The 13,011-nt window shown below is 49.9% G+C and overlaps 5 protein-coding genes across 5 annotated transcripts; 2 read left to right on the top strand and 3 right to left on the bottom strand.

Moving 5' to 3' along the window:
* Nucleotides 1-47: 47 nt before the first annotated feature.
* On the bottom strand, nt 48-1,766 carry AFUA_4G00290 (succinate--CoA ligase subunit beta; the record flags this gene model as incomplete). The annotated part of the gene is made up of 7 exons (XM_741334.2): nt 48-131; nt 186-307; nt 355-1,109; nt 1,165-1,261; nt 1,308-1,367; nt 1,437-1,511; nt 1,736-1,766. The coding sequence occupies 7 exons, from the start codon at nt 1,764-1,766 to the stop codon at nt 48-50; spliced, it is 1,224 nt and encodes a 407-aa protein (XP_746427.2).
* Nucleotides 1,767-2,038: 272 nt separating this feature from the next.
* AFUA_4G00280 (uncharacterized protein) lies at nt 2,039-3,208 on the bottom strand. The gene has a single exon (XM_741335.3). It carries the CDS (start codon nt 3,053-3,055, stop codon nt 2,330-2,332), a length of 726 nt encoding a protein of 241 aa, XP_746428.2. The 5' UTR covers nt 3,056-3,208; the 3' UTR covers nt 2,039-2,329.
* A 1,313-nt stretch (nt 3,209-4,521) lies between these two features.
* Nucleotides 4,522-6,192, top strand: AFUA_4G00270 (uncharacterized protein; the record flags this gene model as incomplete). The annotated part of the gene is made up of 1 exon (XM_077804490.1): nt 4,522-6,192. One exon carries the CDS (start codon nt 4,522-4,524, stop codon nt 6,190-6,192), a length of 1,671 nt encoding a protein of 556 aa, XP_077660638.1.
* Nucleotides 6,193-6,518: 326 nt separating this feature from the next.
* Nucleotides 6,519-8,536, top strand: AFUA_4G00260 (putative MFS transporter). Its single transcript, XM_741337.3, has 8 exons — nt 6,519-6,797; nt 6,853-6,964; nt 7,023-7,240; nt 7,295-7,339; nt 7,387-7,729; nt 7,782-7,844; nt 7,895-8,099; nt 8,151-8,536. The coding sequence occupies exons 1-8, from the start codon at nt 6,594-6,596 to the stop codon at nt 8,500-8,502; spliced, it is 1,542 nt and encodes a 513-aa protein (XP_746430.2). The 5' UTR covers nt 6,519-6,593; the 3' UTR covers nt 8,503-8,536.
* A 520-nt stretch (nt 8,537-9,056) lies between these two features.
* AFUA_4G00250 (WD40 repeat domain-containing protein) lies at nt 9,057-12,740 on the bottom strand (the record flags this gene model as incomplete). The annotated part of the gene is made up of 6 exons (XM_741338.2): nt 9,057-9,278; nt 9,338-10,159; nt 10,217-11,113; nt 11,169-11,744; nt 11,827-12,503; nt 12,560-12,740. 6 exons carry the CDS (start codon nt 12,738-12,740, stop codon nt 9,057-9,059), a joined length of 3,375 nt encoding a protein of 1,124 aa, XP_746431.2.
* Between the last annotated feature and the right edge of the window lie 271 nt (nt 12,741-13,011).

The following is a 13,011-nucleotide window of genomic DNA, read 5'->3' as shown; positions in this document are numbered from 1 at the left end:
CATTCGTTAAGCACTAAAGACAGACTGCTTGCAACCCTACCACTGATTTAGCTCCATGTAAGCCCAATTATTCTTTTAGCTGCCTTTTCAAGGTCGGTCTCCGTGCTGATGTCCAACTCCGATGTTGAGAGCTACAATCCATAGGTGAGCTTCATTGCTCCGTGGGAAAAGCTATCTTGGCTTACCCTTTTCATGGCCGCATCACAGTTGGTGCCTTGCAGTCGGACTACTACAGGAACCCTGAACCCTCCTAGTGTGTGTGCTGCTTGGATAATGGATTCGGCAATCATGTCACAACGAACAATGCCTTGATTCATTGAGCAGCTGCTTGTCATTATGTAGGAGTACACATACCTCCAAAAATGTTGACGAAAATCCCCCGAACTTGTTGATCCCGGCTCAAAATCTCAAAGGCCTTCAGCAGTGTCTCTGTGGTTGCTTTACCTCCAATGTCGAGGAAGTTGGCGCATTTTCCGCCATGGAGATTGATCAGATCGTTAGTTGCCATGGCCAGGCCGGCGCCATTGACGATATTCCCAATGTGGCCGTTGAGCCGGATATAGACTAGGCCATGCATTTGAGCCTCGTATTCGTCTTCAAAACCCGGCATGCGTTCCTCTTTACTGAAGACCTCCGGTTGCCGGAACTGGGCGGCGTTATCAAATTCAAACTTGGCATCCAGACAGACAAAGCTTCCCTCGGGAGTCCGCACAAGCGGGTTCAATTCCAGGAGAATAGCATCCCGTTCCTCAAACAGCTTGATCATCTGTCTGATTATTGATTCGATAGTCGGCATTTCCTTGTCTGTGAAGCACGACTGCTTCTGGATCCCGGCCATGGTTTCGCCAGTGATGCCCCGGGAAAGGTTAAACCAGAACCTGTGCAGCTTGTCCTGGTTGGACTCGATGTTCACACCACCCTGGTCAGAGATGAGGATAACCGGGCTGTACCGTTCGCGATCGAATGTCAACGCAAGATAGAACTCTTGCTCGACGTCGACTGCTTTATAGATATACAGTTTTTTGACAAGAAGGCCATGCGGTGGGGTCTGCTGTGTGGCCAGGTAATGACCAAGCATTCTGGACGCATTCTGAAACGCCTGTTCTGGTCTGTTTGCTCTCATGTCAACCCCCGGCTCAGTTGAATATGTTCCACTACGCTCACGTTGCTACAATGCGAATGCCTCCCTTGCCGTCACTGCTCATCTTTCCCTTACCACGTCCTCCGGCCAGAATCTGCGACTTGAGAACCGACGGTGCACCTGGCGAAGACCATCAGCATTGTTCAATAGTTCAACAAGGACTTACCAATCGATGACACGACCGCCTCCGCATCCCCCGGATTTGTGACCACATAGCCGCGTGGTACTGGGATTGAATACTCATAATAGCACACTGAGCATCAGACCTCGATGACACTGAATAACCAAGGCTTACCTGCTCGAGAAGTTTGTGGGAATGATGCTCTAGGAGGCTCAGCTGCCGTACTTGCTGCTTGGAGGCTGTGCCGCCCTATATGTAACAGTCAAACTAGCATTCATGACTTGAGCTTTGCAACTCGACGCACATAATGAATAAGCTGTATGACCCGGCGGCGAAACATTTCAAACAATCAAATTTCATATATCAGCAGTAGTCTCGGACGGAGAGATCAGGATCTCAGATACCCTGGATCAAAGCTGTCCAGTGAGACGAGTCTCCAGTATGGCTGTGTCATGATCCGATTACCATCGGACCCTCTGGGACATAGTCCAAAGGAATGACCATAGCTGTAGGAAGAATCAATCCCTGAAATAGTAAATTCCGATTCCAAACTACCTAAAAGGATTCTCGCGGAAAGGCAAGTCAGTGCCCGGTGACATAGCCAAAACAGTCAAGTCACATGGGATGTGTTCTTATACCCACACACGCGGTCTATTTGCACTGTCTTGGTTGGACAAGAGTGAGTCTGGCGCTTCCATCTGTTACAGGGAACCTGTTGTGGAGATGTCGATAGAGCGTGGCAATAGTGCACCCCTCCCAGGTAAGCTTTCCGTGACGTCGATGATTATCCCATAGATCCGTGGACATTATTACACCCAGTATTTAGTCAACTGATTAGAAATTGGAGTTTTGCTTCTCAAGATCAGCATATTTTACTAGAAATGGAACATAAAACTACGCTTAATACAATGATAGGATTTTAGAGGGTTGTAGCTTCCCGGGTAAATTGAACATCAAGAACATTACACCTTAAAAAACTAATCAGCAAATAGATATCACTTAGTCCAGCGGACTGCGTGGTAGCATCACTGCAGTCTCATTATTCATTCCACCAGCGAGATAAGTCTCTAGGATGCCTTGCACACAGATCCGCTGACATGGAGAATCGCAGGAGCATCAGAATCCTTTGACCAAAGCTCAACACTGTCGGACTGAGTGCCCACGTAGATCGAAAATTCCCCGTTGGCCTGCGCACCCTTACATGCTGCAGTGATATCGATTGCCTGCATGTTTTCATACGGCTCAAGCGACATGCTCGTAAAGATATCACCGGATTCAGGAGCATTCTCGCCATTCACTGTGTCTTCGTCCCAGTCGGAGGATAGCGCGCGGGCGACAGTTACATTCACGGCGAACGGATTAGGACGAACAAAGGCAGGGAACTGCACAGTGCATTTTGTCGCATCGGTAACTGGGGCAGGGAGCTTGAACCCAATTAGGAAGCGCTCCCAGCCTCGGCCGCCTGTGCTTGCGCGAAGGGTTTTCTCATGTCCGAGTGTGCACTTGTAGCAGTTTCTCTCTGGGCAGTCGGGGCAGCTAACAGTCGAGCGCAAGATAGTAGAGTCCTTTATGGCGGGTGCATCTTGGGCCCACGATGTGGTGATACAACTGGCAAGGGCAGTAAGCACAGTGCAGATGGTGAGAGGAGTTGGTGTATGCATTGTATGGGGGTGGTGATCCCGGTTTGATTGATTCAAGAACAAGTATTGGAGTTCTTGGGAACCATGAGAGTATCGAGGCTCTTTATATGCACAGCAAACTATCGAAGGATAAAGATCGGTTGCATGAGACATCTTAGAGTCACCTTTGGCATTGACAGAGTAGGTCTCAGCCAACTGGTCGGCAATGGCACAGCTTCTGAGACAGATACGAAGCGTTTCTTGATTGGAGGTTATCGGCTTTGAAAAATGTCATAATTGGATGGGTTTCTCCAATTTTACGAGCACACGAAATAGAGTTACACAAGTCTTGTTCATCTGTAGACAGTCAAGTGCAAAACAGACGTCATTAGTGGAAAGCTAGCTGGTTTCTATTTTCATCTATGGTATCAGCCCTATATTTCGGACTTCTAAGTCATGCTGGCGCCTGAATAGGAGTCATAGTTTCTACGGGTGTCAGTCATATGAACCGGGCCGTTGATATACAAGTGTCGCACTGCGTCATACGCATCTCTATGGTCAGCTGTTTGAGGAGAGGTCCCATCTAGGTATCCTTTCTACCCATATTCTAGTGGTAAGGCGTTTCTGTCAAGATAATCTACGTGATGATGGCCAAACTCCTCTGACCTGTTCCTAAATTATCAAACTATCGCCAGTTCTGGTTTGATTAATTGTCCCTGGTTGTTGCTTGAATTTCCTGCACATGTACTAGGCTCATATGATCAGACTTTTGCCAGTCTTTTTGAAAAGGTTACTTATCAAACTAAGCATCATGGTATAATAGCGTTTTTCGAGCAGTGACTGCTCCGCGGCTAAAATATAGTGATATCCGCTATTTTGATGGGGAAGGTCAACGACTGTCGCTTTGTTTGACAGTGAGGTTCTAGGCTTCATCATAAGCTGGGTAAGTTGGAAATATATAACTACGCACAACATTATGTAAGCCCATCAGTTATGATGAACTGCCCCTACTGTTTTGTGATTAGTAGGTAGTAATGATTACTTCCAATGGCTGAATTTCATTTAAGGCTGCGTACGCTGTTATTGACATGCTCCAACTACTCCATACAACTTCTATGGAGAATATCACTCATTGCGCCCCCTATGCTGTCAGCACCTGGGTCAATTTATTAGCATTGTAAGGAGAATTATGTTGCCTTGGCTTTTTGAGTGGTTTGATGCATGCGGAGTGTCAAACAGACAACTGCAGAGAATACAGTGCAAGAGTTCAAGCTTTTCATCTGAGGAGCGAATTTATCGATGAACCACGTAGTCAATGTCCATCCGACAACCAAAAATGAGTCGATATCGGAGCAGTACTCCCCTAATATGATCCTGCGTGCGGAACTGGTTTAGGTAACATAATCCACCAGCAGCTTCGGAATGTCGCCGAATCTTATCAATCAATAACTCAATTGCAACTCTGGCCAATGAGCAGCTCATTGCACACGGTTGATGAGCCAAATCTGTTCATAGTTCGTCTGGGATTTCCCCGTCCTCACCAATAACGTAATCGGTAAGCGAGCGGATCACGCAACCGAGCGGATCACCAAACGTGTTTTGACTTCTATTTCAAAAGCTGCAGTGCTCAGCCAGCCACTATGCCACCAAAAGCGCGTATAAACTCAAAAAATTCAGTTGAGCAGGAGGGAAGGGTCCTACTTGCAGTATCAGCTTTGAAAAATAAGGAAATTCTCAATATTCGTGAAGCTGCGCGTGTCTATAATGTGCCTTATACTACCCTCCAGCGGCGCCTAAAGGGGCATACTTTTCGAGCTGAATTACGCGCAAATGGCCATAAAATGACTCAGAATGAAGAGGATTCACTTATTAGATGGATTCTATCTATGGATCAACGTGGAGCGGCTCCCCGACCGTCCCATGTACGAGAAATGGCGAATATCCTGCTTGCGCAGCGTGGTTCAACTCCTACCCAGACTGTTGGAGAGAAATGGGTATATAACTTCATTAATCGGCATGATGAGATCAAAACCCGATTCTCTAGGCGCTATAACCACCAGCGTGCTAAATGTGAAGACCCAAAGATTATCCTGGAATGGTTCAATCGTGTCCAGATCACAATAATGCAGCATGGGATTACACTGGAAGATATCTACAACTTTGATGAAACTGGCTTTGCAATGGGCTTAGTAGCTACTGCTAAGGTAGTTACAAGAGCTGAGATGCTTAGTCGGCCCTTCCTTATCCAGCCAGGGAACCGCGAATGGGTTACCTCTATAGAGTGTATTAACTCTACTGGCTGGGTGCTTCCACCATGCATTATCTTCAAGGGAAAGGTCCTTATTGAGGGCTGGTATCAAGATACAGCCTTACCAGCAGACTGGCGGATCGAGGTCAGTGAGAATGGATGGACGACTGATCAGATTGGATTACGATGGCTTCAAAAAGTCTTTATTCCTGCTACTACCAGTCGTACAACTGGTAGATATCGACTATTAATTCTTGATGGCCATGGGAGCCATCTAACACCACAGTTTGATCAAATCTGCACTGAGAATGATATCATTCCAATCTGCATGCCTGCACATTCATCACATCTCCTCCAGCCTCTAGATGTTGGCTGTTTCTCTCCTCTTAAGCGTGCGTATGGCCGCTTGATTGAGGATAAGATGCGGCTTGGTTTCAACCATATTGACAAGTTTGATTTCCTTGAGGCCTATCCACAAGCTCGTACGGCAATCTTTTCAGCAGATAATATTAAAAGTGGCTTTTCAGCAACTGGATTAATACCACTGAATCCAGATCGGGTGCTCAGTCAGCTTAATATCCAGCTTAGAACACCTACACCACCAGGCAGCCGATCAACTAATTCTGTCCCAAAAACACCTTACAATCTCAAGCAGCTGAAGAAGCAGGAAACTACACTTAAGAAGCTACTTAGGGAGCGTACATACAGCCCTCCTACCCCTACAAAGGCTGTGCTAGGTCAGATTATCAAGGGGTGTGAGATGGCAATGAATAACGCTGCCCTTCTTGCAAAGGAAAATCATGATCTACGTGCTGCACATGAAAAGCACCTTCAAAAGCAGAAGCGATCTAGGCGGCAGATAGAAACTGCAGTGGGATTATCTATCCAGGAAGGGCAGGAGATCATTCAACGCAGGGATCAGGCTGCTGAAGCTATCCCAACTATCCCTCCAGAGCAGGTAGTAGATACAGAACAACGCCCTCAACGGGCACCCCCACGCTGCAGTGACTGCCATATTCTAGGCCATAGGCGATTGCAATGTCCGCAGCGCAAGAATAACTAGATTTAGTAATAAAATCATGTTTTAGGGGTTCAAAATAGCCTCCAATTTCGGCCGCGGCCAAATTCTATGGTATGGTGATCCGCTCGGTTGCGTGATCCGCTCGCTTACCGATTACGTTACAAGTAATCAGCCACGGTCCAGCTTCTAGGAGCGATACTGCATGCTGGAAGTCTGGGAGTGTCCCACAGCCCATGCCGTATCCACCAGAATCTTATCTGATTGAATTTTCATCCTTTGCTTCCTGAGCTACTTAACATGTTTGTCAGTCTGTCATTGTTGTCGACACTTTGACTCTTGGTCTGTTTCATACTCTTTCCCTTTGTCAATGCCTTCCGGCCGCTTCTAATTTTCATTTCCCTCTTTGTTCAAGAGGAGTTCTACTGCATTGCTTCTACCTCGGAATGGAGCCAGTCAAGCCAACCATGGAGACAAAAGCGTCAGCCGTGTCGTCCCCTACCCAGACAGAGCATGATACTGCTGCTGATGGCAAACGTCCACCGCCATTACTGGCTAAGATATTTGCTGTATTTCTCATCTCCTGCATCAGCTTTGGCTCTCATTGGAGCTCTGGAGTGACAGGGGCCATGAAGAGCACCATCAAAAAGGCAGGTCTTGGATGACTGGTCACATCCCTACAGGCAATCACTGACCGCACCAAAGCAACTGCATGTCTCCAACACTCAATTCTCCCTGTTGGAGGCCAGTGAGGATTTTATGGCGACCGTGCTGTTATTGATCAGTGGAGTTATTACAGATCGAGTCGGCGGAGCAGGTCTGTCCACACCTTTGCTGATCCCACGCCTCCTTACTGGCGACTGACATCTCCCAAGAAATGATCATTTATGGCAATGTCATCTATACAATCGGATCAATCCTCGTTGCTGCAGCTACTACCGTGCGCTCATTCAACTTCATGATTGGCGGTCGAGTCATCCTAGCCCTTGGAGACATCGCAACACAGATCGCCCAGTATAAGATGTTCTCTTCATGGTTCCCCCCAAGCAATGGATTTGCTTCCACACTTGGCTTTGAGTTAGCAGTTGGAAAAGTGCGACCCTACTTGGCCCTTGTTAACATATGGTATGCTAATGCAAGCTTCTAGATTGGGGGGTTTGTCGGTAAATCCACTGCCAATGTCATTGCCAAGGTAGGACGTCCTGTCGCAACCCTAGGAGGCATCACTAACCCGGACAGAAAACTGGAAACTTTGCTTGGGTCTTTTGGACCTCTGTCTTCATGAACCTCTTCACCAATGCTGCAACCGTCATATTCTGGTTCTTCAACCGCTACTGTAATGTCCATTACAGAGGAAGGCAGGATACGGCTACCAAGGAAGTCCTGACAGAGAAGAACAAGAAGTTTGAACTTCAAAAGATGTTCCAGCTCCCTTGGATGTTCTGGACTGTCATGGCATTCTCGCTGTTCCAGACATCTACGGCCTCGGTCTTTAGCCAGAATGCAACCGAGCTGGCAGAGAGGCGCTTCAATGTGGACTCAATCACAGCAGGATGGTACAGCTCTCTGTCACAATATGCCGGTATGATGGTCCCGCACCTCTGGTTGAGTCTTTTCCGTATTGACTCTGGCAGGCTTCTTTCTGGTCCCATGTTTGGGTGTCTTTATCGATGTCCTCGGGAACCGCGCCAGTGTTTGTAAGTTGCCGCAAGTCGACCACGTGTTTAGCCTTCCTGACATATCCCAGTGTGCGTCTGTGGAATCGGAATGTTCCTCAGCATGGTTCTGGTCAACTTTGCCGAGACCAGGTCTGGCACGGCCGCATCATTCGGAATATATGCCATAGCCGTTTCGCTGGGCCCAACTTCCATCATCGACAGCATTCGCACAACCCTATGGCATCAATCAGTCTTTGGATCTGCTTATGCCCTCAAAGTTACAATGAACAATGCGTACGTCCTGTTCATTTCTGCGTATCAGATAACCGACTAACCTTGCCATAGGATGAACATCATCATCCGCATCATTACTGGAGCGCTACAAGACGCTGATGACGACTCGTATCGACGAGTAGTCCGCGTTTACCTGTTTCTCGCCGCAGCGTCTGTTGTTGTGGGCCTAGCGATATTGCTCGCGGCTCTGATGACTGACAGCCTGGCGCCGCTCCAATGGACGAGAAGACAACGACTGACTTTAGGCCCAGAGCATATTCGCATGATTCGTGAGCGGCACACCGTGACATGCTATGCTCGCAACAAACTGATATCTATCTACTGCTTCTCGGCGCTCCTGTTACTGACGGTTGGGGGCTGGGTGGCTTACATTTGGGGAGCGGTGACAGGGAATAACTCATAGAATGGTACCATCGAACGTTTATATGTATTTTATCATTTCCTCTTCCAACGAGAAAACGAGAAATATGATAATACAAAAGGACTGATTTGGCTAGATGCCAAAAACATTCGCAAGGCCCGGTGCTGTAGGATATAGGTCATAACATATACTTTGATCCGCTTCGATTGGCGATGAATATCGCATTTTAGCGGATATCAATGCGTGCTTCCTTCATAAAGGGTAGAGATCATTAACATGTCAGGTTCTGTAAATGCTCCCAGCATATTTGCCATTTGAGCCCATACTCCGGCGAGATACTTATCGTGTCAGATAAACCAGAGTGTTCATCGAACTCATTGCAACCGGAGGGTGTAAGTAGACCACGTTCACCACTTTCGCCATGTGCGGTTGAATTGACCGGGTTGCACTCTGCGAGCAATTGGAGTCGATCCTACAATAAGTCTTAGGAGGACACATATATTCCACGTATGAGCGTCCTCAATCCGGGTCCTTTCCCCAGCCCCGAGGAGCTCATCTCCCTAGTTGGTAGCAAGAACACCTTACTTAGAGACCCTCTATTTCTTACCGTGCAACGATCCGAAAAGACCCATTCTCGAAGGTCGTTGGATGGGCGGAGGGCTCATCTCCGAAGCCTCGAGCTCTACCGGAGGCTTGACTAAGATCTGGCGTTTCTCAGGAACCTTCTCCTCTGGTGGCTGAAATTCGGGAAGTTCTGGTTGGCTCGGATGAACAGTGGCATTGACGATGTTTGATTCTTGAAGGTGCTGGACCTCCCCCTAAGTGACAAAGTATGGATTAGAACAGATCAAGCGGTGCGTCTTCTGAGAGCACGTACTGTGGTCATGATCGGGATTTTCCTCACATAACCGACTCCTTTGGATGAATCGGACCAAGAGACCAGAATCAGGTCTTCATCCGTCTGATGCACGTATGCCAATGCAAAGGATTCAGTCTTGGTCGTAAACTCCTTGGACGTAGCAACCCTTCGGACCTCAATCGGGATAGAACTCAAGTTGGATACTCGATATACGTAGCCCTTATCGTTAGCCAGGACGAGCTCATGTCCCGATGGCGAAAAGGCAGCAGCCTGGATGCGATTGCCGAGTTTTCCCTTGTGGTTGGACGAGGCAGAACTCTGTACACGGATCTCCGTGCGGTGGCCGCCGTTAGGATGGACCAGAATGGGAACGCCGGATTGCGTCCATGTTGTGATGCAGATGATGTCCTCCTTACCGCCTATCCCCGGCTGAAAAAGCACAGATGAAATCCCGTTATCTTCTGACTCAGGGGGAGGAACGCGGTACCGGCAGGGTAAAACCTCCTGGAATTCGGAGAAGGGGAAATGAGACAAGAACACTTGGATCATTCCGTTTCGCTCGCTTCGGGTGCTGCACACCAGAGCGAGCCCATCATGGGAGAAGGAGACGGTGGCAATTGGAGGACAATCCTTACAGTCCTGGTGATAGCGAGCGTGCACGCGATAGAGCCGCGGTTGCTGCCATTCTGAAGGGGCGAACAGGCCGACGGTCGATTTGTCGAATCCGACAGCGACGAAGCTTCCGCTGGGGGAGACGGTCATGCTGGTGCACCAGGGCGTGGGCCCTACACGATACTCCACCGGACGTGTGGTCATCCGCTCGAGACTTTGGATCCACAGCTGCCACATACAGATGAATCAAGAGCGATCACCACACCAAGGTGGAGGGGAACTCACCGTCTGCTTTCGATCTCGGTCTCCTGTCATATAGGCCACGTGGGTTCCTGTCACAGCCGCAAGGATGAAGAATCCATCCGGGGTGATGGCGTCCTTGAAGGTAGGGGGACAAGTACTGACATCCCAGATCTGAATCGAGGACTGCGACCAGAACAGGGAGTATGTCGAGTCTTGTGATAGATTTACTTTGATATTCTGGGCAAACTTTCCCCCAGCTGAATGTTTTCCCCGCCGGCAGAGGTTTTTCAGGTCGATCTCTTCCAGCTTCTGAGTCTCCAGAGTTGCTGAAGACAGGGAGCTGGTGTCTGCAAGGTCCCTAGTTTCCTTTTTCGAGGAGGCGAATCTCGATTTCCACTTGGACCGTGACTTATCTGACGTAGTAGGGGGCGAGAGGGCTCGGATGCCCGCACTCGATGATGAGCTGGTGTGAGTGAATGTGGTCGTTTTGCTGAGGGGCTCAAAGCCTCCCACGGAATCGGCAGAGAATGGAGGTTCCCCAGCCGCCGGCCGGAGGGTTCTGGGAGGAGGGGTTTCGCTCGTCCTTTGGTTACCCAGCACGGGTGGACCATCGACCCAAGGTTCCGCGCGCGGCGCGTTTGTTCGCCCCTGAGGAAAGGCAGACAAGCCAAAAGGGGGCGGGGATGACGGACCTGATGACGGGCCTGATGCCATTCCGGAATCGCGGCGAAGCGGGTCGAACCGCGATGGCGCCAATAGAAACTGCGAGGGGAGATGTCTTTCCGCATTGATAGCCTCGACGTTTGGGCTCAGCGGCTTGAGATGCTCCCAAGTGTACCTCGCTAGCGATACTTCACGTACCATAGTGACTGCCGAGCCACAGAACGCGCACCTGGACTCAGTAGGTAGGGCAACTCCTGACGCGCCGCCGGCATCATCCTATTAAGAATGGGTTCAGCCTTGGGCACGACGTGCAAGGACAAGGGTTACGTACAAGGTGAGTCAGGGTTGCAATCTGTCGGACCAGTGACGACCCTAGGAAATGGCACTCTTGGCAATTAACGACGTACAATGCCGGGCTGGCTGATCTCAACTGGTCGCCAGGGTTGTCCAAGAGCTCGATATACCTAGTTATCTGGGATACACTGTGCATCATGGCTCCATCGCTGACGCGGTGAACCATCAGTCGATGGCCCAGTCGCTCTCGCAACGCCTCCAGCGCATCAACCGTGTTTCCGTCGCGCCGGTGCTGCCCAAGGCTAGGGGTATCAGGCAGGATGACTCGGAAATCTTTGCTGATCATCGGGATGAGATGCCCCGCAGAGACGTAGGGGGGCAGCCGGATGCGATTGAGAGCATGCAGCACGGCATCGCGACTGCTCTTCGATGCCCGTTCCAGCTTCGGATCACAGACCTTTCTGGTATTCACTGCGAACTGAACATTCGCGCCGACAACATATTGCGCCACGTCGTACAGGCCTAGAAGCTGCGACAACCAGCTCTGCGAAGAACCATGCTGGGGGACGAAGGTCGCGACGGAGGACGAGGAGAGGCAGTCGGGCAGAGGATACTAGTTGTTCACCAGCAATTATATCAGCATGCCTGTTGAGCGCCAAAATACCCTGGCCGCAACGGAAAATCCTCTTACGTACTAGATCTCCTGTCAAGGATGGCAATTCCTGCTTCAGCCGCGGGGGAAGCGACAGAGCATTCGGTTCGGCGCGAAGAGCGTCTGCGATTGCCCGACAGACTGCGAGAAAAGATGAACTGGTATCGGGATAATTGTCGCACACTCTTTCCAGAGCCCTGTGGACCCGCGCGAATCGGTCTCGACGATCTCTGAGCCGAGAGTTGGGCGGGGTCTTCGGGTGCAGCAGAAGAATCTGCACGGTCGATAGCACCAGCCGCGAGAGATATTCGTCGCGCAATGGAGAGTCCCAAAGCACTTCACGCGCTTCCAAGACGATCTGGAGGATGAATTCGACCGTCCGCACCGTCACCTCCCAGCTGACCAGAAAGCCGAGTGACCAATCCACGGGGATGGTGCCACCCGGGGGGAGTGTGAGGCGCTGGATGAAGAATATCACTCGGAGCTGAACCAATAAGGTCAAAATTAAGTCCGCATACGACTCTTTGTCTGCGTCTGCGTAGACCTTCTCGAGGCTGAAGCGACCCAGAAGCTCAAGGATGATATCGTCGATGTCACTGCGCAGAGCCAACAGACTCCAGATACCGGTCAGACTCGAGAATATCGGCGAGGGCAAGCCGTCGCCATTGCCTTTTTGAAGAGCAATACGGGGGGAATACGAGGGAGTGCCTTGTCCCGGTTCTGTGGGAGATCAAAGTTAAGCCTCAAGAGTCGATTCTTGTGGGGAACAATTCAACTTATGGCACGGATCGTTTGGGTCAGGCCAGACACTCCATTATCCTTCATCGACGATGGTCGACGCCTCGGGAACCCCGCAGGAGGCTTAATCACAGGCTGAGCAATGAAGTGTAATGAAATGCCGAGATGGGATGGTTGGTGGGACAGACAGGAGGCACGGCCAGCATCCTTATCGTCCATACAGATGCGGTGGTTGGCCGTCCCCGGCCTTCTAACACGCCAATCCTGCAGGAGAGGATCCCGTGTCGAACATAATTGGACATCTCACGCAGCATTCAATCTATCATCCACGATTATTGGTGTTGATCACTAGCCGAGCTCGTATTCCTGATGTCTATGGGTGGTATCTCGGTCTATCTTTATCTGAGAAGGCTGAGATCCGATGCACATGAGGCAGCCCACGCAGCGCTGGAGTATTTCCATCCTGCCTCATCCCGCCTTTTGCTCTGCT

This window comes from Aspergillus fumigatus, chromosome 4 (assembly GCF_000002655.1).
Source record: "Aspergillus fumigatus Af293 chromosome 4, whole genome shotgun sequence".
NCBI classification, from domain to species: Eukaryota; Fungi; Ascomycota; class Eurotiomycetes; order Eurotiales; family Aspergillaceae; genus Aspergillus; species Aspergillus fumigatus.
The sequence above is the reverse complement of the archived record's forward strand: the minus strand, read 5'-3'. Positions and strand labels throughout refer to the sequence as shown.

Coding starts and splice junctions, on each gene's coding strand:
- AFUA_4G00260 (XM_741337.3), top strand. CDS start 6,594: ATGGAGCCAGTCAAGCCAACCATGGAGACAAAAGCGTCAGCCGTGTCG. Junction 7,340..7,386: donor CTGCCAATGTCATTGCCAAG/GTAGGACGTCCT, acceptor TAACCCGGACAG/AAAACTGGAAACTTTGCTTG. Junction 8,100..8,150: donor AAAGTTACAATGAACAATGC/GTACGTCCTGTT, acceptor ACCTTGCCATAG/GATGAACATCATCATCCGCA.
- AFUA_4G00280 (XM_741335.3), bottom strand. CDS start 3,055: ATGTCTCATGCAACCGATCTTTATCCTTCGATAGTTTGCTGTGCATAT.